The sequence below is a fragment of the Hylobates moloch genome, unplaced genomic scaffold (genome assembly GCF_009828535.3).
Source record: "Hylobates moloch isolate HMO894 unplaced genomic scaffold, HMol_V3 SCAFFOLD_11, whole genome shotgun sequence".
In the NCBI taxonomy this organism is placed as follows: Eukaryota; Metazoa; Chordata; class Mammalia; order Primates; family Hylobatidae; genus Hylobates; species Hylobates moloch.
Genome location: NW_026652286.1, coordinates 67,831,371 through 67,858,308, shown reverse-complemented (window position 1 = coordinate 67,858,308; position 26,938 = coordinate 67,831,371). Strand labels below are relative to the sequence as shown.

The 26,938-nt window shown below is 33.8% G+C and overlaps 1 protein-coding gene across 5 annotated transcripts in view; it reads left to right on the top strand.

Moving 5' to 3' along the window:
• Positions 1-26,938, top strand: part of SESN3 (sestrin 3) — a 65,070-nt gene that overhangs the window by 30,090 nt on the left and 8,042 nt on the right. For all 5 annotated transcript variants that reach the window (XM_032167195.2, XM_058446357.1, XM_058446355.1 and 2 more), the window contains exons 2-9: positions 7,717-7,782; positions 9,638-9,835; positions 10,547-10,729; positions 15,018-15,254; positions 15,914-16,088; positions 21,675-21,793; positions 22,597-22,787; positions 24,863-25,007. In XM_032167195.2, the coding sequence (XP_032023086.1) occupies positions 7,717-7,782; positions 9,638-9,835; positions 10,547-10,729; positions 15,018-15,254; positions 15,914-16,088; positions 21,675-21,793; positions 22,597-22,787; positions 24,863-25,007 (1,314 nt within the window). The remainder of the gene's footprint in view (positions 1-7,716; positions 7,783-9,637; positions 9,836-10,546; positions 10,730-15,017; positions 15,255-15,913; positions 16,089-21,674; positions 21,794-22,596; positions 22,788-24,862; positions 25,008-26,938) is intronic.

Below are 26,938 nucleotides of genomic sequence, written 5' to 3'. Positions count from 1 at the left end.
CATTCAGTAGAGAGAGAGGAGGTAAAGAAATTGCTATAATACAGTTGATAACTCTAGTACTTTTGAGTGGAAATGTTTTGAGAGTTCAAGTTAAAAATCGAATTTCGTATGTGTTGTTGAAGAAGGCTAGATTTCACACTATTAGTAACAAGATCTTTCCTATGTTCCTCAAATGACTCTATCCAGAGGTAAAACTGTTGCAGGAAGGACTTGATAGCCTTGGTTTTAATAGCTCAGTTAAAAGGAGTTCGCTCTTAAAGTCTCAGGCCCTTAGGATTAGATGAGGTTCCCCATTATGAAGGAGAATTTTGAGTGCTCTTTGGAGTGTCAGTGAATTTCTGACACCCCGGTAATATCCGCTGGGCTTCTGATCCTCAGTGGTTCCTTGAACCACTCTAGCTTCAAGTAAGAGAAGAGATGCTGGTGTAATTTAAAACATTCTTACCCCTGGTGCCATTGCCATTTTCTGCTTTTAGATCTTTTCTTATGGAATAATCTTGGATCTCAGTTATTATAATCTGGTGAACATCAATACATATTTTAATATGGTATAGAAGTCACATTTTTTAAAATTATCTTTTGGATTTTTCTTTTAGAGATAGTGAGAACCGAATTTATGTTCCAGTTAGTGACTGGGCTTTAAAGTTAAGTTTACTGTAAAAGTACCAATCCGTTATAATTCCTTTAAAACCCGTTGTTTTCTCACCTACGGTTACATCAGCATTATTTCGTAGCATAGAGCTGCCTGTTTATACCTACTTTTTTGTCGTTGTCATTGTTGCAGTGTTTCTGCCAAAATGGAACATCTATAACAATAAAAGGAGGATCAAAAACTGAATTTACCATTTGTATAGACCATTTCAATTGGCTTTCTTACATTCGTACCTAAAAATTTTGTTTGGGGCATGTGTTTTGCATTTAAGACATTTTGTCATTGTAGTGTATTAAAGAATGTTGGCACTATTAAATTATCTTCTAAGGATATCTTTAAAAATTGTAGGGTTAGTGTTCTCTATGGAGTCAAATTTTACTTTACCAGAATATTTTATATGTTGAACAGATTTTCCTTAAAAAAAGATCCTTAAGTGTTTCTATGTAAATTAATTACACATTTTGCTCCCCTACAGAGATAAATTATAAGCAACATTTACATTTTAGTGGATGGAAATGTATGATTTTGCTTTTCTACTTTTAATAAAATACACTGAAAAATAAGTGAAAATTAATTTTAATAATTTATTTTAAAGCATTTAATAGCTTAAAGTGCAGCAATTAATTTTCTTTGGAAGCCAGTCTTTTAGGGGCAAGTAATTTGCTGATTACTCCTAAAGACTCACAATTTTAAGAGTTTCTAACTTCCAAATACAAGTATCTTAATTTTCTATTGGGATCAATTTATATCCTTTAAAGGGATCTAATAAGTTGCTTAGCTGTTAAGTGTCAAAATAAGTGATTTTCTAAATATAATTCATCCTCATCCTTTCAGTGTTTTGTTTTCCAGCAGATAATCACTTAATAGGCATAATCTCAACTGATGAATTTCAAGCGTAACTTTTTTCAGCTATAATGAGGTATCTGTAAAAATAAATTTTCCTAATGGTAACATTCTTGAGATTATAAACCTTACAAAATAATCTCTTAGAGCACATACAAGTGACACATAGAAAGTGTGAGTTCCTATTTTATAACTAGTTTTTTCTTGATTAAAATTATAGGATTTCATGAAAAATAGCTAATTCTGAAAACAAATCACGATAAAGTTATTACTGTTTAAAATTTCTTAAGTACTTTTATATTCTTTTTTTAAAACTCAAGTCAACATTTTAGAGAATTTCTTTCATTCTTTTTAGTTAGTGATTTCAAAGTTGTCATCAAATTAAGACTGAAGAATGGTATCTCTCAACTTTTCTGTTATTAAGATTAATTGGTTGGTTTTATTGGGTTTTTCAGTTTTAACATTCAAATCAATCTTTTATTTCTATGAAAGTACTTTAGTACATGTTTATTATGCTATGTTTATTCCTGATTTTGTAGCCATTTTATATCTTTGCATTATCCTAGCAGCTGAACAATATTACAAAGCAACACTATACCATAGAACTTTTGGCAATGGTAGAAATAGCCTAGATTTGCACTATCCTGAGTGGTATCCACTAGCCACACGTGGCTGTTAAACACTTGACATGTAGCTAGTGCAATTGAACTCTAAATTCTTAACTTTATTTAATGTTAATCAGCTTAAATTTAAATAGGCACATGTGACTAGTGAAGTGAAAGAAATGCAAGGACTTGTTTTGGTTTTTCACGGAAAGAAATAAGATTTATTATTTAAAAGCCACTGTATAAGATTCACTAGATCTTTGACTAACTGATCAAACTCATTTATTCCCAAAAATAAGATAGTAGCTTTAGCTTAAATACTTAGAGAAAAACATAGCAATATTATTCCTCAAAATTAGTGCAGCCACTGCATATTTTCACTCATAGCGTAGAGCAATCCTTGAATTTTTCTAATCAAGTAGCATGTGTTGAGAAAATATAGCTGTTTTAGTTTTGGGTTCATTTTTTTGACATTGAGGAAAATAAGCAGAAGAAAAATAAAAATATTTTATTTTACATTATGCTTTGTGTGTTTTACATTTTTATGTGGTATATTCTCAAAGCTTCCCAATAATGGGGAAAGCTACAGTCTAGAATTGATATTATTCTCACTTGTGAGGGGAAAAGGTTTCTTGGCATGAGAGAAATCTTACAACTGAGTAGGGGGTGTGGAAAGGATGACTTAAAGATTTAGTTGGTAAAAGACAGTTATAGGATTTAGCAACCATTTGAATGCAGGCCCCTAGGATAAAGAGTCAAAGATAACTGTGAATCTGAGCCAGAGTTGCTGGTATGTATGGTGATTTTATAACCTACAGAGGAAAGTGAGGAGGAACAGCTGGTTTGAGATAGAAGATTCATTTTAAACATGTTGATTTTAAGGTGCTAATGTTGCATCCACATTATGTCACGAAATACCCAAAGCCAGACTGGAGGGCAGAGAAGAGCTAGCGAGTTCTCTAGATAAAAAAGATTCAGGAGGCAGTTGCATGGGTTGCTCATTTTCATATCATATGCCCTTATTTTATCATTCATCTGCTCCATTGTCTTCCCTACAATATAGTCACCATAACAAATTTGAGTAGAATTTTGTTTTGTGTAAAGAATATGGTAGCCATAGAAGAGAACATTGACTTGAAAGAATCAATATTTGTAAGGAAGGAGTTGCAAGGAACATCTAGGAAACGTAAAAGTAAATGATCAAAGAAGTTAGTGGGTTGGGTGGTAAAGTGTTATGGAAGCTCAGCAACTCGGGAGCCTGAGGCAGGAGGATCACTTGAGCCCGGGAGGTAGAGGTTGCGGTGAGCCAAGATTGTGCCATTGCACTGCAGCCTGGGCAACAAAAGCGAAACTCTGTCTCAAAAAAAAAAAAAAAAAAAAAAAGAAAAGAAAAAAGGAAGCCCAAAAAGGAGAGAGTTGCCCAGAAGGAGGTAGATTTGACTTGTGCAAAGAGGTAAGAAAGCAGGGGATTACATAGGGAGAATCTCAGCTGTGATCTAAAGACTGTGTTTACATAAAAAGCAAAAGGTAGAATGGTGGTTCCTAGACCTAGGGGTAGGGAGAAATGGGAGTTGCTATTCAATGGGAATAAAATTTCAGTTATGCAAGATGAAAAAGTCCTAGACCCCTTCTGTACAACAGCGTGCATATAGTTAACAATACTGGGGTTGTACACTTAATTTAAAAGGGTAAACCTTGGGTGTTATTTATTTATTTATTACCACAAGAAAGACAGAAAGAAGGAAGGAAAGTGAGCGTGCCCTTGATACTTTTCTGAGGACTGTAATGTAAGCAGAAATTGAGACAAGGGTCCTTGGAACTGGCTGATAGTTTTTTGTCTTCCTAATTTGCCCAAAAAGGACAAATAGGTTGATTGGTTCAGAGAATTTCTGCAATTACACTAAAATTCTGGGTTCTGGGATTGAGTAGGTTTGACCATCAAATGAATAACTCTGCACAGCAGTCATTTAACATTTCAAAAAGTTATAAAAATGTCTGAAAATACAATTTTAAAAAAGCAAAACCAAATGAGTCCAGAGCAGCACTGTCCAGTAGAACTGTCTTCAGCAGAAGATGGAAATGTCTGCGCTGTCCTGTAGAGTACACGTGGTCCTATGTGGCTGCTGAGCACCTCAAATGTGGTTAATGTGGCTGAGAAACTGTGTTTTTAACTTTATTTAATTTTAATTCGTTTAAATTTAGCCATATGTGGCTGATGCTTACCATGTTGGGGAAGTAGGTCTAGGGACTTTAGAAAAGTTAGTATGAGTGAAGTAGGAACTTGGTCCTTGGACATTTGGGATTTGAAAGAAAGGTGGAGGAAAGGCATTATAATTTGACCAGAACTCTAGCTTATGGTCTTATCTTAAAAAAAAATCAATCTTTTGGATATAGTCCTATCCTATTTTTTTGTATTTGATCTTACTGACTTTAAAAGCATGCAGAGATAGAAAAGTGGGTGGAAACAAATTTTCAGAATGAAATGTGTTTAGAGTAGAATTTATGAACTGCTTTGATCATTTTTTTTTTTTTTTTTTGAGACGGAGTCCTGCTCTGTCGCCCAGGCTGGAGTGCAGTGGCGCAGTCTCGGCTCACTGCAAGCTCCGCCGCCCAGGTTCACGCCATTCTCCTGCCTCAGCCTCTCCGAGTAGCTGGGACTACAGGCGCCCGCCACCACGCCCGGCTAATTTTTTGTATTTTTACTAGAGACGGGGTTTCACCATGGTCTTGATCTCCTGACCTCGTGATCCGCCCGCCTCGGCCTCCCAAAGTGCTGGGATTACAAGCGTGAGCCACCGCGCCCGGCCGCTTTGATCATTTTTAAAATTGTATTTCACCTTCCTATGAATAGACAGAGCAGCCAACTGAGACAATACAGTAGTAGAGTCCTTGCCAGAAAAGATTCTCCTTATGCAGAAGCAGAAACTAGGCTGATCATTTCAAAAATGGCAACATTAAAAAATATAATTGAGGAAGAATACATGATGTTAAAACTTAAAAATTGTGTTAGTTTTCTTTTATGTTCGGTATATAAACAAATATTTTAGGTCAGGCCATATTTTATCTCTCCTGGACTATTACCAGAGCTTCCCAGCTGGGATTTTTCCCTCTCAGGCCCAGGGGCTACATCACCCTCAACACTATTAAAAACACAGATCTGATCCACATCTCTGCTTAAGAGCTTTTTACTACAAATAAGCATACAATAAAATGCTTCGAACACGTTTTTGAATGCTGCTTTTTACTTTTGAAATTAGTGAGTTAAGTGGACATTTTCTCAGCCGATGAAAATAAAATTGGTAAGACATTTTTGTTACCATATTGGCAGTAAGCAACAAGAAGTTTAAAGATATTTATAACCCAAACCATAGTAAGTCCACTTCTGGGAATCTTCCTAAAGAAACTATCGTAAACACAACAAAATATGTCCCAAGTCTCTTTATATGAAGGTGTTCATCACAGGATTACTTATAGTAGTGAAAACTGTATATAACTAAAATGTTCAACAGTAAGCAAATGACTTAAATAAATGATAATTGCTAAAATGATGTCTTCTTTCATCACTTTTTGTATGCATCTGCTATGGTGTATGTCATATGCCATAGCTGGTTATATGCATTCTGCCAATCTAGTTCTTATTTGTGTCCTCACTGCCTAACACATTGTAGATGCTCAATTAATGTTTGCTAAATAAATGAAGAAATCAGTGTTGACACAAATGAAATTGAGTTTAAGTTGCTTCTTTTCAATTGCTAAACACTAAGAGATGTTATATTCATTTAAGTGCAGTACCTTTCAGTTCCATTTATAATGAAAATGTTTTTTCAGATTTAAATCTCTCCTGTTTCAGAAAATATTTAAAGTAATAATATCAAACATTTAAAGGTGAATTTAGTTGCTAACTGTATCAAATTGTGATTTTTATCAACAAATTTAATAAATCATTTTTTGTTTCCAAAATCCCATTGTCCATCTTAACGTGAAAGAGTTTACATTTTGCTCCCTCTACATGTTCTCTAAATTTTATGTATTTTTTATTATTTAAAGATTTTGATTTATCTCCCTGTTGAAATTTTTTTCCTCAAACCTCATAATCATAATTTTTCCTCATAATCAGTTTTTCCAGCTGCTTTGTTCATTTGAAATGAATAGTTGTCCAGAAAATTGCTTTTCATATACTACTTCATTAAGTTTTTTGTTGTGGTGGTTTTGTGAGATGAGGTCTCACTCTGTCACCCGGGCTGGAGTGCAGTGGTGCAATCATAGCTTACTTTAACCTTGTAGTTCATTGAGTTATACAGAGAGTGTTCGAAATTTTTTTTTCTATATCTTATGGAGGCTAGCAAAAGGAAGAAACCTGTTATTTTCCTTTAAATTACCTTTCTAGGTAAGTCTAGATTTGGTTGACATAGACAAGAAATACCAATATTGGAATCCTGACTTCATCCTCTTAACATGCAGTCCTCCAGTGTACTTGACCAGGAGATTGAAACCTTTGTCATCATTTTGTAAATATAACCTAGATGCCTAGTTATTTCTGAAACTTTACCAGGTTAAGAGTATTATTGTTTAATATATTTATTTCAATAAAACCCCCAAAATTGATGAAGATTGTGTGCAAAGCTCATGAGGGCAGAGAGCATATCTGTTTTCCTCACCCTGTATCTTCAAAGTCTATCACAGTATCTGATTAGGCGCTCAAAAAAATCATGTTAAATGCCTGACTGCCTACTTTCACCAATTTGTTTTGTAACTGGTTCCTAATGAAGTAAAGGATTTAAGAGATTTAAATAACTATTTTGTGTTTGATAGGCTGTTTGATTGTAAAGACCAAAAAAGACTCAGGTTACCTAGTAATGGGGGGAGAAAGGGAGGGTGAGAAGAAGGACCCTATTCTCTGATTGGAATTTTTATGGCTTATATCGCACTTAAATGAGGATACTAAAATATTTTTCAATTTAAAAAAGTTAACAAATTTTTAAAAACTTAAAAAAAATCAGCATTCAGACATACCATTGGCAATCTGTCATTTATTAATACCACCAATAGAATAGCAAGTGGAACAATAAGAATTACTATATTCCCCATCCTTTATATTGAACTAACCTCTCCTTCTCTAATTTTTACATTTTTCTTAAAGTTTCAAAACTTCATATTAGATATGCTTATTGCTATTTTAGGGGAAAAAAGCAGACTGGGTAATTGCTTTGAAGGGTTGTTATGTAATCCTCTTTGAATTTAACCTTTTATTTAGTTTTCAAATTGATGTCTAACAGTATACTACTATAAAACACTATTTTATTATGGAGGTTAATGGTTTTGAGGCATGTCAGATATGGGCTTAAAGTTTATGGTGTAGACTGTGACTAAGGGATATGACACTTTGAGGAGGCTGTGCTGCACTTAGCACTATGGTAGGTGTTTGCCCCATTATCTTATCCATACAGTGGCCCTATGGGTTTTCTTTGATCTGAGACCCAACACTTATTCTGGTCTCACATAATTTAATTTAATTATTTATTCTCTTGATTTTAGTACCTTAGCAATAAATGTGCACAAATTTAACATTTCTTAGAAAGTCATCATTAATACATAAAACTTTTCTTTTAAAAATAGGATAAAAGAATCAGAGTGTCTCAACCCTTGACAAGAGGACCAAGTGCCTTTATTCCAGAGAAGGAAGTAAGTTTATCTGTCTTAAAATATAAAAAGTAAGATTTAAAAATAACTTAACTGTATCAAAGAATATCTCTTGCTAATATGAAAGTAGGAATGAATTTTGCTCTTGAGTTTCTTGTTCACATGTCAGAAAACCATGGAGATACTTTCTTTTCAGCTTCACAAATATTTACAGAGCGCTGATTATTGTCTTAAAAGAAGGGACTAGTAGAAATAGAATAATACCATATCATTGCCAGAGTCAACAGTTCTTTAATCATCAGGCCACCTTTTTAGTGACCTTCCCACCTAAGTGCAAATCCAAAGTGACGGTAACATTTCGGGAGCTCAGTGACAATAGCTGATCTGGGTGAGGACGATGCACCATGCACTGGTGAAGCTGTCCTGCTTATGCCTATTTTCCTCAGATAGCTTGGGGCTGCTCTAAATTGCCTACTACGTGTAAAGACTTCCTGAAGCATAGTCATTTTTCACAGTATATATCTGAGGATAATCTGGTTTTTAGGATCTATTGCATCATATGAATCTATTAATGTATCTTAGGCATCCAGTTAGAAGAAACTTATGCTGGGGAAAGCAAAACAAAAATAACAAATATTCTATTTCTAATTATATGTGGTTCATCTGGATCCCATTATATTTTTAACTATCTTGGTCCCTGTAGTTGACTAAATGGTGGGGAAGTGAGCAAATCAAAGTATACTTGGCTCCATAATGAGTGACACCATCGTAGTTAACATTTCCTCACAATTTATACTTTTCAAACATTATGTTTCCTTTGGGATTAAATTTCCCTAAGTCAGTAGTGCCTTTGTATAATGTGTACTAATTTTTCAGACTGCGAAGCCAGCTCTAAAGAGTAAATAGTTTCTTAATAGCAGTGTGGATGTTTGGAAAGACCATTAGTCTAGTCTTTAGGGAATCTGGATTCTAGACCAGACTGCTATTAATAAAGTGCATGAGCTTGAATTTAATCTTAAATCTGTTTCCTTATCTCTAAAATAAGTCTAGAACTCCAATTCTGAAATACAAATAAACAAGGAACCACTCTTAGAATTATGCATCTCATGTCCATTAACTCCCACAGGGTTGAGTCTTTTTACAAGGTGCTAATAAACTCTTAACACCTTCAGAGCCAGTTCTTGGTGTGATGCCCAAACTGTCATTGTGTATGAAGCTATATGTAAATAATCTATTTTTGAGAAAACTCTTGATTTCCTAGGATGGAGAATGTCCATTTTAATAACTTGCCTTGTTTTTAGTAATTATTATTGTTAGGCTCAAAATAGGAATGACAGTATTCTGGTGTCCTCATTAATTTTTCAATTAACACTTTTCTACAAATTATTATATATGCCTTTGTCCCTGAAAAGACTTCAGAAAGCTTTTTTTATGTTAAATCACAAAAGCAAGCAAAGGATTAGACTGAAAATATTAGTCTAAAAATGATGTGTTTATCGTCATAGGCTGATGAGATGAAATTGTAAATGTATGTAATCAGATGCTGCTGCTTGTGCTTTACCACACATTGGTGTGACAATGGCCAGGCAAATGGACCCTGAAGAATCTACCTAATATGCCTAGCAAAACAGATGGAAGCTTCTTTTCTTCATTCATAGCTGTGTGTATAATGTTTGATAATTTAACATTTGTTGTTTAATAAATTGTGGTACCAGAGCCAAAAATGAATGGTGCTTTCTTTTTTTTATTTCTGTTGCCAGTATGAGTAACTGCATAATTTCAGTGTCTGTTAATATCAAATGAATATTCATTTGCTTCAATAGTGACATAATTTATATAAACCAAGGGTGTGTTTATGTCTCAATAGTCATTTTGTTTTGTGTTTCTTGGTTATCAGGTTACCCAAGCAAACACAGTGGATGAACGTACTAACTTTCTTGTGGAAGAATACTCTACATCCGGTCGTCTGGACAACATCACACAGGTCATGAGTTTACACACTCAGTACCTGGAGTCTTTCTTGAGGAGCCAGTTTTACATGTTGCGCATGGATGGTCCCCTTCCTCTACCATACAGGCACTATATTGCAATAATGGTGGGTGCTTATTTTCCTATGTTCACATAACACCTTCCTCACTTATTCTTTCTCCCTTCCAAAATAGGTGTGTGTCCTTGTGTGTGTATAGAGCTAAGTATAATTTATGGACATAAGAACTGAAGAAGCCTATGGCCTTTTGGATACCAAGTGTCTTGGGTACATTTGGAATATGTTAAGCCACTTAATGCACTGAATGTTTCTCATTTAATTTTCAGTAAAATCATTTTTCATATTTAATCTCTTCCATGTCATCTGAGTAGGAAGATGTGTACAAATATGACTGAAGTCACACTTATCTTAAAGAGGATAAGAGAAGTAATCAAATTAGGATGAATCCTGAGTTGTTAGATTATAAGTTAATGAGATTTTATTATGTTTTAAGTAGAATGTAATAGGTATATTTGTCATATTGAAATGGACCTGTATTTCCTATTCATAGCTAGAAAGTAGGCTGTGGCTTAAGCTATACCAACTTCCAGACAAGGAAATAATTGGCTTCATGTGGCAATTATTTGCTTATACAAGTATTAGCTTCATGTATTGAATCTATTACATCATTATGATGGATGTTTTAGAAAAAGGATTCTTTAAGAAAAGAGGTACTGGCTATAAAAATCATTAGCTCCATCTGAATTATTTGTTTAGAAATAGTGGAAAGAAACTCTACTGTGATTCTTTTATCAATGAATTCTTTTCTTTGTGCTTTAGGCTGCAGCTAGACATCAGTGTTCTTACTTAATAAACATGCATGTGGATGAATTTTTAAAGACTGGAGGTATTGCTGAGTGGTTGAATGGTTTGGAATATGTGCCACAAAGACTGAAAAATCTTAATGAAATTAATAAGCTGCTAGCACATCGACCTTGGCTGATCACAAAAGAGCACATTCAGGTACTGAATGTTTCTTTGAAATAAAAAGGAATTTGCTTAGGACTTAATTTTAAATATGTGTATATTAGGAACTTGGAACATAAATAATAGTGTCTGTGTAGAAAAGATAAGTTTAGAAAGTCGGTTTAATTTAAGCACAAATGAATACTTCTCCTCTTTAAGTAATCATTATCTTCTACAAGTACTTTGGTGAATGGCTATGAGAAAATTTGGTTTCTATTTTTAAGTAGTAGATAGACTAAAGAAAATACACTAGCGTGATAGGATGCCTGGGATCTAGTCTGTACTCTGTTACAAGTTTGTGTCCTTTTAGTAAATTAACTTCTATGGGCCTCAATTCTCCCTTCTACAGAATGAGGGAGCTAGATTAAATGAGTTTTAAACTTTTTTATAGTTCTAACATTTAGTAAGTTTTAAAAATATGTTTTAAAAATCATTTAAAAATGATTTTGCAAATAAAAAAGTGATTTGCCAGCTGGTGTGTGAATGCTTAAATGCCTTTTAAAACTAGAGCTTAGATGAGAAATAGAGTTGTCCTGAATGACTAAGAGCACTTGTATTTCTGAAGGCACTTCCATCAAAGGCCTACAGGGTGAGGTCATTATTCAATATGCTTAGCACTATTCTTGGCACGTGGTAACTATTCAATGGATGGGACCTATCATCTAAATTATCAGTGGAAACCTTTGTTATTTAAAATCTCTGTTCCTAATGCATAGAAATGTCCTTGGTTTTTGGATCCTCTTGTTAGACTACATTTTTGTTATTTGCCCTTTCAACCAAGCATAGCGTTTATCAATCTGCATACTCTCAGATTTTGATGATGTATCTGGGAAACTGTGAAGCACGATGCTATCTTAAGATTTATGTTCTGATTTGATAATATGTTAACTAGATAGGGGAATTAATCATTGTTTTTAATGTCATGTCTCAATTACTTTGTGCCAGATACTTCGGTGGGTAAAGATAAAGACCCTGCCCATAGATTTGCTTGGAGTCTAGGGGAGAGGAAGAACAGGGTAATGACAACAATCACAGCCAACAGTGTATGAATGTACGAATAAAGAGAATGGGACCAGAAAGTTTATTTTCTGAAAGAGGTAACATTTGAGCTAGGTCTTGAAGAGTAAGTGGGAGTTTTCAAGTAGAGCAGGGCATTTCAAAGAAAGAATAGAGTATTTAATATTATGGTATATTGGAAGAATAGCCAACAGTTTCAGATTATTGAAGTGTAGTGATGTTTATGTAAGGTGGGAACTGGGAAGAATTGAGATCATATTGTATGACCCAGTGAATACTGTATTAAATAATTTGTATTTTATTCTCAGAAAGTTATGGTCTTCAGGGTTATGTTATGGTACTCAGGAGGTACACAAGAAAATTTTCCAAAATATTAACAGAATATTTGTGTATGTGTGTATATTCTTATCTCATTCATCTAAATTTTGTATTTGTGTATTTTATGTTTTTATTACAGTACACATATATAAATATTCTTTATAAAATATATTTTATGTGTATAAATTTACAAATAAATATACATAATATCTGGGGTTGGACCATTCCCAATTTTTACATTTGGAAGTATATTTGATCACAAGAGCTTGGAGATCAATATGATAGAGAATCAAGAATCATTAACGGTTTTTGTGCCAAATTGTAATATGAATATATTAGGTGATTTAGAAGATAAATTACAGATTGTACAGACTGGAAGCAGTAGACCAGTCATAGTACTACACCTGAGAGGTGTTATTTTTTTTTTAAAGCCATGGGAGATACATAGGAAGGATAAGATTCTAGTAATGATTCTGCATGAGAATAAGTAGGACTTTGGTGACTGGCAGGATGTGAGGATGGAGAAAGTGGGTGGGACAAGAGAGTGATTAAGGTGTCCTTCTTCATGACATGAGCATATACAGGCTGACAGCAACTAAAAATGACATCCACAAAGTGATGTCCACTTACTAAAGGAAGTACAGGTCTGTAACTCAAGAAAAAGTGTGAGTTAAAAGTAAAATTGGATAGTTGTTTACAGATAAGCAAAGGTCAGGTTGAAGGAATGAATGGCCCATCCAGGGAGATACTGTACAAGGAAGGAAGATTGTGGATGGAATACAGAAATAGAGAAAGATCTTTCTCAGGGTAGCAAGTGTACTTCCCTCCCAAAATGTGGAATTGTTGAAGTCAAGAGAGATTAACGTCAAGAAGGGAGAAAGTAAACAATGTAAATTCTGCAGAGATCAAATAAAATAAGGACTAAAAAGAAATAGTCAAATTTGGCCATTTGAAAGGTCATGTGTAATCTTAGTAAATGTAGCTTCAGGAGTTTGCTTGAAAATGAAACCAGATTGTAATGAATTTTTAAAAGTAGAAATGAATGTGAGGCAAGAAATTAGAGATGGTGAGTGTTGGCTGTCCTTTCAGGTTGAATGATAATCCTGCAAAGATTGGTGAAGGCATTGTAAATTCTAACAATCCTTTTGGAAAGCTCTTTGGCAGTATTATCAAAAGTCATAAAAATATTAATACTCTTTGTTCTAAAAATCCTATTAGGAAATGTTTCTAAAATAAGAACAAAATTATAGTATGAAGATGCTATTTATAGAAGCAAATAAACAAAACAAATTTAGAACATGAATAATGGTATAGGAAAGGAGAAGTAGTTATATACATCTATTGATATACAGGAGAGGCCTTGCTTAAAAATTAATATGGCACTATGGCCTCATGAAAAATGAACATGTCAAAATGTCAAATTTGAAAATCAGATATATGTGATATATATCTGAAAATATAGATATATGTGGTTATAACTATATAATTGCTTATAAAAAATAAAAGAAAATATGTAAAAGTTAGAGTGGTAGAATTTTTTTCAGTCAATATTGCAACCATTTAGTATATTTTGTGGCTACAAGGTTTGGTACATACAGATGTAAAGCAAGTATATTTTTCTGGTGTATGTTCTTTTATTATTCAATAATGACCCTCTTTATTTACATTATTACAGATTGTAATGATGTTTTTGTCTTATGATCACTTTTTAAATTTTATTTTTTAATTAACAAATAATTCTACATATCCATGGGGTACATAGTGATATTTTGATAATATATAATGTACAATGACCAGATTAATTAGGATACCCATCATCTCAAACATTTATTATTTCTTTGTGTTGGGAATGTTCAATATCCTTCTAGCTATTTGAAACTGTATGTTATTGTTAACTATAGTCATCCTACAGTGGTATAGAACACTAGAATTTATTCCTTCTATCTAACTATAATTTTGTTCTTTAACAGATCTTTTCCTATCTCTCCTGGCCATAGGATGATAGAATTTGACTGATTTTCTTTTCTTTTCCCTGAGCTTTTGGTAATATATTAAATTATATATGGTGTGTAGTTAAATAGTGGGTAGTAAAGCAAAAGAAAGCAGTTTTATTTTTGTTTTGTTTTGTTTTAGCCATTAAGTAAGCCAAATGAAAGTTTTAGATTTGGAAGGAGGGAAAGAGAGGGATGAGATTCCCCCTCACATACACCACACACACACACACACACACACACACACACACACACACACACACACAGTGAGAGATAGAGAGAAAGGGAGAGAAAATGAACACCGATGGGAAAGAATCCCTGATGGATTAATTGGTGGAATTCACTCTTGGACAAAGTGGAAGAATTACTGTTTTTAATGACTTCATTTGTGATCCATCATTTAGCTGGAGGGTCAGGTGAAATACAGAATATGAAAAAGTGCTTGGAAATTTTTTAAATTCTTCTTCAGATGTGAGGTAGTATTCTACAATTTCTGTCGTCTGCTGCAGCGTCTTTCTCCATTAGAAGGTATCTAAAGGATAACTGAAACTTGACTTGCTGAATTGGGGTTTTTCGTGATTTTGTGAGATGAAGTTTCCAATACACCTTAAAATGAATGGCTTTGTTCGATGATCTTTAAAGTCCTATCTAGCTCAAGTGTTCTTTGATTCTCTAAAAGTATTTCATTAAAATAGCATACCATATAAAAAATGCTTTGGAAGCAGAAGATTTATTGTATAATAAGGGATTTGGAAGACACTACAATGTAATTATATTGTTAAGTATGATAGTTTTAATGGCGCATTGGCCAAAATCATATCTTTAATATGTGAAACATTTTTAAAAGAGAGTTTTAAGTTTTATTACTCTAAGTGGATATATGAAAATTGGTAGATTTTCATTGAAATTGCTTTGTAGCATTCTAGAATTTTTATATTTGCTTTGCTTTCTCATTTCAGAAACTTGTCAAAACTGGAGAAAATAATTGGTCTTTGCCTGAACTGGTACATGCTGTGGTCCTCCTGGCACATTATCATGCTTTGGCAAGCTTTGTTTTTGGTAGTGGTATCAATCCAGAGAGAGATCCAGAAATCTCCAATGGATTCAGGCTAATATCGGTCAACAATTTCTGCGTTTGTGATCTTGCTAATGACAACAACATAGAGAATGCATCTCTTTCAGGCAGCAACTTTGGGGTTAGTTTTCTTAGCTATTTTTCTTTACTGTTTTTGCTTTAAACTTCTAATATTAAAAATATCTAGAGAGAATTTTTCTCCAATTAGATAGGATATTATATACTTAAAATATGTTTGCATAATTTTTATTACTGTAAAAATTTGGTACCTGAAGTTCTGATTTATTTTAAAGAGGCTTTTAAAGCAAATACATATTACTGCAAATCATAAAGACTAAACAGTGATGCATTCTAGTGATCATAGGCTTTTAATGTTAGACCCTTTCGACAGTAGATCCCAAAACAATACACTTGTGTGTATAAGATGCTGTAACAACCAATGGAAAACATATCTTATAACAGCAAAAAGTAAAACAATTGTGCTGCCTCATTTTTTAAACTAAACTATAATATTTAATATATACCAAATGCTAGAATTGTAGATTTTATACACACACATATATACTTATAAACTTTTATATTTATAACTGAAAAAAAATCATACTTCTGAAAATGCTGGAATCTGTCATGATTTCCTTTGAAATTGGTGAAAAACCGACTTAAGAACTTCATAACTGTGCCTGTTCCGCCGTACATAGTAAGGTGACATTTGGAGATGGAGATATTTACTGGAACACTTTTAGTATGAATAGCACCCAACATTATCTTATCTGTTTCCAGATTGTGGATTCTCTAAGTGAGCTAGAGGCCTTAATGGAAAGGATGAAAAGACTTCAAGAAGAAAGGGAAGATGAAGAGGCATCTCAGGAAGAAATGAGCACTCGTTTTGAAAAGGAGAAGAAAGAAAGTCTTTTTGTGGTCTCTGGAGATACTTTTCATTCATTTCCTCATTCAGGTGTTTTTTTGCACTTTTTGCCTTTTAGTTGTTCTTAGAACCCTAACAGGGCAACTTCAGTGTTTTCTATATGGATATGTAAAAATGATTCTGCTACCATCTTTCTCTTACTTAGTTCTCCTCTTCTATCTTACCCTCATGCTATTGCTTTCCCTCAGGCTGGTTTATCCTTGAATGTATTTCAGATTGCGTCGAGAGAACTTTCAGCTTTGTAGTTCATACTCTATCCTGGATAAAATGTTATTTAAAGCAGATCAGTTGCTTATAAAGTTAGACAGGCATATTTAATTTATCCTACTTTTGTGATTTTTTTTAAATGATAAGTGAAATATTGTTTCAATAGATAAGATTTTTTAAAAACTGCCTTTTTTGTAGGTGGGGTGTGTGTGGGAAGATTATTCTCACACTGCTGCTTTTCCAGATTAGTTCTAAAATTACACTGCATTTGCATTTACATTTCTTTGGAATTCTATAAAAATATATTATTTAGGTCATTTTCTTAGATTGAATTTGGAGGAATTCATCCTGTGTTAAAAGCTGAGATTCTTTGCTGTAGTTTTGAAAACGGTTTTTCTAATACTCGAAGAGACTGAAATAGGAAGTAAACTTTTCAATTACAACTAAAAAGATATTGAACACCACATAGTAAATGATATTAAAATAGCATAGACTCAATACAAAGTTTAAACTCTTTAAAAGTAATCTATGTGCATAACATTTTTTTTTTTTTTTTTTGAGACAGAATCTTGCTCTGTCACCCAGGCTGGAGTTCAGTGACGTGATCTTGGCTCACTGCAACCTCCGTCTCCTAGGTTCAAGCGGTTCTCTTGTCTCAGCCTGCTGAGTAGCTGGGATCACACATAACATATTTTTAAAAAATAGAGTTCTGTTGATCTAAAAGAGGCCTTCAAAACTACTGCCTGTCTTAAAACTCATCAGTCTCATAAATTTTGAGAATTGTTTCAGCCGTAACTTGTTAATGTTAAACATAAAACATTGATCAGTAGTTCTCAGTTTTACCAGGAAGAACAAGAACCCTTTTTATCATTTCTCCTGATGATCTTTTTTATGAAAAATTTTATCTACCAAATTGAGTAACCATTTTAATCCTTTCAATTAATTTAATCCATTGAAGATTACTGTCACTAAAATCAGAGCCTCTAGTCAGCAGGAAATTCCAAACAAAGAAACCTAGTATTTGGATTGTTGGTTTAATATTCACTCTGCAAACACTTATTGAGTACCCAATAGAGTTTCAGCATGGTGTTAGGTACTAAGGTTTTAAGGTTAAATAAGGCATGATTCCTGCTCTCAGGGCACTCTCATTCTAGTAGCAAAAATATAATTGTAACTCATAGCAGAATGTGAAAGATAGGAGCCTAGAAGAGGGCACTGAACCCAGTCTTGATAGGCAAAGGGTGTAGGCAGAAGAGGAACCTAGAGGAAGAATGCCTGCAGCCGTTGGCTCTAAGATAAATCTTAACCAGTTGAGTGTGAGGAAGTTAGGTAATGACTGAGGGGCACAGGAGGACATGGTAAACAGCATTCAGGCCCAAGCAAAGGCACGATGGTAAGGAAACAGGATGCTGGGTCCAAGAACAAGTGGTTCTGTGTTGTTAGGATGTACATCATGAAACAGGTAGTGTAAAGAGAAATCTGGCTAGGTAGGTAGAGTCCCTACTGTAAGGATCTTGCTAACCTTAAGAAATATGTAACCTACCATATTTTGGACATTTTGAGTAGAGATGTCTATAAAACAACCAGTCTGGAAATGTCTTGCACAGCACTTCTCAAACTTCAGTGTTCATGAGTCACTTGGGGAATCTTGTTGGGATGCAGAAGTTGAATCAGTCAGTTTAGGGTAGGGCCTGAGAGGCCACATTTCTATCAACCTTCCAAGTAATGCCAGTGCTGCTAGTATGCAAACCACTCTTGGAATACAAAGGGTAGAAGAGATGGGAAATCAGGAGAGGGCTTTAAGGTCAAGGTAAAATTTTAGAAGTTATCAGCATATAACTGGGAATAGAAATTAAAAGTTGATTATAAAATTCATCCAGAGGGAACAGGTGAGGGTGAAGGAAAATAATGACTCTATGATGAACCTTCTAGGTAAACTAATGTCTAAAAATGTAAACATTTATATAAAGTTAGTAATATCTGTGTGTTTTCAGAAACTAATTTTAAGGGCTTCATTAAGATCACTAAAGCTTGAAAAATATCAATGTTTTATTTCTCTTAGGTCTTTTGAAATATTAAAAATATACTTTGGATTTCAGTCTCTACCTTCTTGGAACTTTAAGCTGGGACTACAGCCTTCAAAAGTGAATTTTGACTAGCAAGTCTTGGACCTTAGCCAAAAATTATGTTCTAATTTTAATAGAAGAGGCTATTTCAAGGAAATAATGTCAGTATACATACATATACCCCTCCACATACATATATATTTACATATATACACACATATATATAAATACATATTTCACTCTTAATCATTGCCAGTACCAAATTTGCTGGCTGCACAAAGAAAATATAGAAAAAAGACAGTACAATAGCTAATTGAGTCATTTGTGTAGACTTACCATGTTTTAAAATATAAATAAAAAGGGGTTTTTTTGGTATTAAAAAAGTCTTAGTTTGACCAGCGTTATAAAGTATTCCAGATTCTACGTAAGGATTCTAAGAATAGTTTTTCAAGTCTTTTGAAGAAAAATGTTTAAAGTATTCTACAGGGGTCATATGCTGTAGCTTGATAACAGGGTTAACTAGCTTTTACTGTTTTTTGTTTTTTCAGTTAGGCATTCCATTACTGCAACAGAATGTTTCCTGTATTATGTCAGTAACTACTTCTTAGGGGCAGAATAATGCAGATAATGAACAAAATACTATTTCTTTTGAGTACAGACTTTGAAATATTTGTTTAGATAGAATTAAAACTAGAGTTTTAGATTTAATTATCAGAATGCTAATTTTAACTTCTTAAGATAAATTTAGGAAAAAAGTATTTGTGGATTGAGGGACCTTTGTACATTTCTTTCTGTGAATAAAAATTGTCTAGGAAACAGGTGTTAATTGACTTCTAAGTTAAAAATTAATGCGTAGAGATTTTTCCTAGAATCACTTCTCTTATTTGGCTGACTACTTACTTTTTACTGTTTATTTTAAAATGTCTGAAAGTCATACAACTTGAAAATGTATATGAGCAAAACAAAAACTAAAGAACCAACTATGTAATAGTCAACTCCAGTATCAATATTTGCCAAATGAAACCACTTGGTTGTGCAGTGTCAAAGGAAAAATCACATCTAGAGAGACACTGTTTTATAGAGTTTAGTTATTACTTACTGTTTTTGGCTTTATTTTACTTTGCAACCCATAAACTTTGCAACCTATAAAACTACCTTTCATAGCAGCCTCAGTGATTGCTACTACATTTTATAATTTTTGCTTCATTTATATTATTATGTAATGAACTGAATTAAGGAAAGCATAAGCTGGTTTGTAAATGTTAAGAGATAATGCATTGAAAATGCCATTTTAAAAGTGTTTCCGTTGACCTGAATAGAGTGCTGGAGGACAAGGAGAAAATAAAGTGGTTATGGGATTAGGCTGGGGATAAGCCTGAAAATTCTCTTCACAGGACTGAAAAATCACTTAAAAACTTCAGATCAATTTAAGCATTTAATGTTTAGAAGTTTTTCACATCATCTTATACTTAAATTTATCTATACATTGTATTTCTTACTGACACAGTACTGACAATGGTGTTAGTAAGATACAGTTAATTTATTTCTTAAATGGATATTTCTTCCTGTATTAATGAAACAAAAAATAGTAAGTGTGTAGTATAGTACTTGGTATATGGTAAGTACTCAGTAAACACTGTCTCTTTTCTTTATATGTAATGAAGTTTGGTAAGAATTTTAATAAGATTTATCTGAAATTGGGTAACCAGAGCACTTACTCTTTACTGCCATTATCAAACACCCAGTTAGTCCACAGCAGTGACCTAAAGACAGCTGATAACTTGTGAGAAAAGAATACTTAATGTTAGAATGTTCATGCAATAGCAAAGATTAAAGATAATGAAGTATTACTACCAGGTCTTTCTTTTGGAAGAATTAACGTAATTACACTTGTTTTTTTAAGTCTCTCAAAAATTCTCAGTTAAGAGTTATAGTTTGTCTTTTATTATGCCATAATACTGTTTTACGATTTATTGTTTATGGAATACGACATTTAATACTAAAATGCTTATAATAAAAATATTGTTCCTTTCAGGGAAATAGCTAGTTTGTTCTTTTATTTTGAGAAATATATGTTCATTTTCTACACTAGAAGCTAGTAAATGAAGCTTGTTCATTCACTTTTAATGGTTAAAATCAGAAAAAATAATAAAGACAGACCAACCTAAAATAAAAAGTGAGATAGAATTATTTTGCATAAATTAATATGCATTGGATATTTAAACTTTTTCAGTGGTAAATTGTTAATGTCATCAAGTATGCAGAAATCAGTTTTCTTAAAATATTATTATTGCCTTGCTATCTTCCCGAATGCCACTTTGGTAATATTCTAGTCACAGTCTCATTAGGACATTGTTTACTCCATATGTTGTGTACTTTTTGTTTTCATATGCATAGAAAAGTGCACATATCTTAGGCATAAAGCTCAGTGAATGTTCACAAACTGAGCCCCCCTACTTAGCTCTCAAGTGTATTAAGATAATGATAACGACATCAAAAACTCTGCTCTCCTCCCCACTGAGTGTCCTTTCTGATCCTTCTCCCTATGTGCTTTTTTGCAAGCTAAAAATAAACTATGTTGAACTAATTTTTACTGTGAATACATCCAGATGAAACACCATGTAATTTTAAAAAGGTTTATCTGAAACTCAGAGTGGTCTTTCACCTTCATCTCTTCTCCTTCCTCTCATCCCACTTCATCCCCTGGAAAGATAAAAACAAAACCAAAAAAACGGTTAAGCTGCACTTCGGGAGGCCAAGGTGGGTGGATCACGAGGTCAGGAGTTCGAGACCAGCCTGGCCAATATGGCAAAACCCTGTCTCTACTAAAAATACAAAAAATTAGCTGAGCATGGTGGCACGCACCTGCAGTCCCAGCTACTCGGGAGGCTGAGGCAGAAGAATCACTTGAACCCAGGAGGCAGAGGTTGCAGTGAGCTAAGATCGCACCACTGCACTCCAGCCTGGGTGACAGAGTGAGACTCTGTCTCAAAAAAAAAAAAAAAAATTGGTTAAGCTTTATACTTACAGGCCTATGCTATCTTCCATTCCTAAATTAGTAAAACTAGCATATTGATCCTTTGCTACTACTGTTTAGGTATTTCAGCTAGTCAAACTAACAGTTAGGAAAAGTAGTTAAATGGTAAGATTGCCAGTACTTGGTAATGAAATTATATTTAAAACTTTAGCAGTAGATGTTTTATATAAATTTAAGTCATAGAGTCCATGTTTTCACTTTAGAAATCCATGGAAAAGCTAAAAAGTGGAATAAAATGGAGTTCCATTTTATTGTCATAACCACGTACAGTATCCTTAACACTAGATTGTTCATTATTGTCCTTAGATTTTGAGGATGACATGATTATAACATCTGATGTCTCTCGATATATTGAAGACCCTGGTTTTGGGTATGAAGACTTTGCCAGACGAGGAGAAGAGCATTTGCCAACATTCCGAGCTCAGGTATAATATGTCTTTAATTCAGAGAAACTAGAAAATACTGTCATTTTAACCATTAAGTGTTGAAATTTTAAAAATTGGCACTAAAGAATTTTTGATAGAATCTATAAATCTTTGTATTTAACCTAGTTTCAGCCTAATCTAATTGGAGTTCCCAATAGATGGATAATTATTTCAACATTTTTCTCCCTAAGAAGACAAAAGGAAACAGTCTGCTTTATTCATTACTTCTATTATTACGTGGTATTTGCATAATGTTTATACCATTTTTTGGGGTGGGGGGAACAGAGAGGAAAACAAGTGACATCACTTTTTCTTGGAATAAAATCATACACCAGTAGTCATGGGCTTAAGGGCTACTCTAATATTCACCCCTAGGAAATAGCCACAGCAGTGATATGACTCCTAAAGAGGGTATGAGATTGCATTATGACAAACTCCTTCATGGTTATTTTAGATGATCTGCTAACTGTCCATGTCACTGGGTAGGTTTGTTCACATAGGAATATTCCAAGATCTCCTGGGGCCCTTCCAGATAAGAGGATAGTGTGTGTAGTACCCAAGTGTAGGAGATGACCAGAGTTCATCACTAACATGGCAAATCCCACACCCCATGAAGAAACATCCAGACACTCTGATCTACTAACTGATGTGAAGGGTTATTGGTAAAGCCTTAGTAAAGCTGAAAACCCAGAACTAAATTAGAAATAGCCTCGCTTACTTGCTTCATTACTTATATTTAATAAACACATAGAATTTAGATGGAAAATGCCCACTTTGCAATTAAATACATTTTATTCTTTTAGGACTATACCTGGGAAAATCATGGGTTCTCCCTGGTGAACAGACTTTATTCTGATATTGGACATCTTCTTGATGAAAAGTTTCGGATGGTCTACAATCTCACATATAACACTATGGCCACCCATGAGGATGTTGACACAACCATGCTGCGCAGAGCTTTATTTAACTACGTTCACTGTATGTTTGGAATCAGGTATGTTTATTGTAGAGACAGTTTTTTATATTTCCAAGTGAAAATTCAAACATGAGTCTTATTTTTGTCCTGTTTGGGAGTATATGACTCTGGGAAGAAAATATTACATGTAGACTTCTGATTTTAAAAATTAATTTCATTTTATGGAGAAGCATTTTTCTTTGTTATGAATCTTAACATTGATGCACATATAAATATAGTGGTAAAAATTTACTAAGGAGGGAAAAAAACATCAGTAATGATTGGCGATAGGATAGAATTAGACCAAATTTGAGAATCCTTCCTGGAAGAACAGGTGAGTTTTAAAAAAACAGGTGTAGTGTCCCTTTAGATCACTATAATAAGTTCTGGTTTGTTTAGTTAGTTTGGTCTTTTTAAAACTTATTTTTTAAGGAATGGTAATTACGGTATAAACAAAACTATACTAGGTTGTGCCTTCATAAGCTTACGTAAGGTCACATAACACTGAAATTAAATATATCAGCCAATACAAATTAATGACCTCTAAATTTAGAAAATTAGCATTGAGAGGACAGTAAGTACATGAGATGGAATAGTCTAATCAAGATAGCACTTTTTGGAGAATGTGCCTTTTTGAGTTGCGGTTTTGAGGCTTTTATGGAAATAGATTAGCAGACAGAAAAAGTTTCCAGTTACAAATTATTCAACTTGACTATATAGATATATATCAGAAAGACTTTATGATAATTAGAATTTAATCTGTTAAGCAAAGTATTTCCTATAATTTTAGCTAAAGAACCCCAAAATTTACTGATAAATCGACTAATAACACAATATTCCATGTAATAGATTATGGTTGTATGTAATAACTGAGCTATTTGTCCATTTACCATGCTAGACAATGTTATCAAAGAATCAATACATTTTAAAACACATATGTATCATATCTACCTACCTAAGAAAAATAAACACTAATAAAACTCAATTTAAATGCAATAAATATGTATTGGATACAAGGCAACAAATGTAGTGAATACATCTGTTGGATGCTACAAAATAAAGCTTACATAAATGCATCAAGATACTCTTTTTATTAAACTAAGCATTATGTGGGTTAAAAATTAACTGAAAATATAACAGAGAAATTCCACAAGCTCCCAATACCACATTTACCTACCTGTCTGCATCTGTGCCCATTTACTCTGCTGTCATTACTGTCTATGTTCCTATACACTTATGCACAAAATCCCATTTCTCATTTTCTAAAGATCTCAGTTCTAGCAATGCTCCCTTCTCTCTCCAGCATAATCAGCTTTACTCCCTTTTTGGATCTTTCCCATCAGCACTGAAACACACAAAATTTCTCCCATCTTTAAAGAAAATTTCAGTTTCACCTTTCATTTCCGTCTGGCTACTGCTTCATTTTCTGCTTTCGTGCGAAGCAAATCTCTGACAAAATTGTGTATATTTACTGTCACTATTTTCTTATCTCCCATTCTCTCTTGAACCTATTCACAGTATCAGGCTTTTGTCCGTATCAACCAACAAAACTGCTCTTACCGAGGTTGCTAGTGACCTCCATATAGCTACTTCCAGTGGTCAGTTCCCAGTTATCTTATTTGACTATTTGGCAGCATGGGACTCAGTGATTACTTGCTCTTCCCTGAAACACTTGACTCCTACCTCAAGTCCTTTACACTTGCTTCTTTACCACCATCTGGCATTTGTTCAAATATCAAGGCTTTCAGAGAAGCCTTCCTGCCCACCCTATTTAAAATAACAACTCCTCTCCTCCCAGACCAAGTTCCATTTCCTCTCCATGGCAGTTATCACCATCTGACTACAATGTGTTTATCTTTTTAATTTTTTTTCCTTTTTTCTTCAACAAAATTTAAGCTCCATGAGACCAAGGATTTTTGTCTATTTTGTTCACTAGTATATCACTACTACTGAGTACTCATGGCACGTAATGGGTACTCAGTAAACATTTGTTGATTCAATTAATTAACGAGCTTTTAGTATTTAATTACTAGACAATAAATGTCCTTAGTATAACTTTGGAAATTAAATATTTTGATTTTGTCATTATAAAGCTATTGTTGTATTGCTCGTAGGTATGATGACTATGATTATGGAGAAGTTAATCAATTACTTGAAAGAAGCCTGAAGGTTTACATTAAGACAGTGACCTGCTATCCTGAGAGAACTACAAAACGCATGTATGATAGTTACTGGCGGCAGTTCAAACACTCAGAAAAGGTAAGTGTTTCGGTATTAAGCATTATACCATAGACAGTTCTTCAGTACAAGAAGTAACAGTTATGAAAAATGATACATGAAAGTATTAATAAATTATTGCCATTGACATGGAAGGGACATCGTCTAGCTATCTGGGGTTTTTTTGTTTGTTTGTTTGCCAGGCTGGAGTGCAGTGGCGTGATCTTGGCTCACTGCAACCTCCACTTCCTGGGTTCAAGTGATTCTTCTGCCTCACCCTCCCGAGTAGCTGAGATTACAGATGCCCACCACCACGCCTGGCTAATTTTTGTATTTTTAGTAGAGGTGGGGTTTCACCATGTTAGACTGGTCTCAAACTCCTGACCTCAGGTGATCTGCCCACCTCGGCCTCCCAAAGTGCTGGGATTACAGGTGGGAGCCACTGTGCCCAGCAGAAACCGTTGTCTTAATAGGTTAACTCTAGTGGTTAAAGAATCTCAAAATGGATGTGCCTTCTGGGCCAAAATACAATTACACCTAACAAAACATTTCAGTATGTCTGATTTTTATTACTAGTTAGAACTGTAGACAGTTTTCCAAATGTGCTTTGAAGATATCAATACTTAGATCTAGTATTTCTAAGGCTTATGATAAACTTTTATACACTATATTGAAAAAAGCATATAACCAAAATTGGGTTACTATTCAGTAAATCTGAATTAAAAAAATATTTTAAAAACCTAGATAGTGGCTGGGTGCAGTGGCTCCCGCCTGTAATCCTAGCACATTGGGAGGCCGAGGTGGGATCACCTGAGGTCAGGAGTTCAAAACCAGCCAGGCCAAAATATAGTGAAACCCCATTTCTACTAAAAAATACAAAAATTAGCTGGGCATGGTTGCGCATGCCTGTAGTCCCAGCTACTTGGGAATCTGAGGCAGGAGAATCGCTTGAACCCAGGAGGCGGAGGTTGCAGTGAGCTGAGATCACTCCACTGCAGTCCAGCCTGGGCAACAGAGCAAGACTCCATTTCCCAAAAAAAAAAAAAAAAGACAATAGATTTTTACCCAAAGTTGGTAATTTAGTGTTTTGACAATATAATTCAGGACCTTTGAGCCAAATATACTGTTACATAAAAATATTTATTTGAAAGAAATATATAGGAAACATTAAGTTAGAAAACCTAATAAATGTTAAGGATCTTTATCAACATCATAGTATAAGAGCTGGCCTTAAGTCCTAGGACTTTTAACCTTTAAGTTCAAGAATCTCCTTTATACAACAGTTTCAAAGCTTGAGAGTAAGAAAATCTTTTTAGGAAACATTCACTAATAAACTGTATGATCTTATCAGAGAATGTTATGGCTTCAGTATCTAACAGATTTTTTGAAGTCTTAGAGCCACTCACATCAAGTAAATACCCATTTTACATCCAGCATTTCCCCTTGATGGGTCTTTATCCCATATTTATATGTTTGCTCTAGATTTTCTTCCTTTTCTAGATTGTATCTAGAAATTCTCTTTACTCTTCAGGAGAATATATCCAACCACATATCCAACTGGTATAAATATATCAAAAGAATATAATATTAAAACATATTTTTGTAGTAAATTTTGAAAACTTATCGATACCCATTTTAACTTATCAGCTGAGATGTAACCCCAAAAGAAATGTTCTTCACAGTTTTATCCGAAAGACTCTAGGGAAGCTATGTATGTCTAACAAGTATCAAACATAATCAGAAACTTTAAACATTGGATTTTCACTTTAGTATCTTTTAAGTAAATACTGGGAAAAATTTTTTAAAGCTTTTCACAGGATAAGCATAAACTGTTAAAAAAAAAAATGAGGGCTGATTTTTAGCCATGTAAAATTTTATAACTAGAAAGAAATATAATTTGTAGGAAAATTATAATTTATAAAAATTAGTTTTATTTTATAACCCAACAGATTGACTTTACAAAAATAACAACT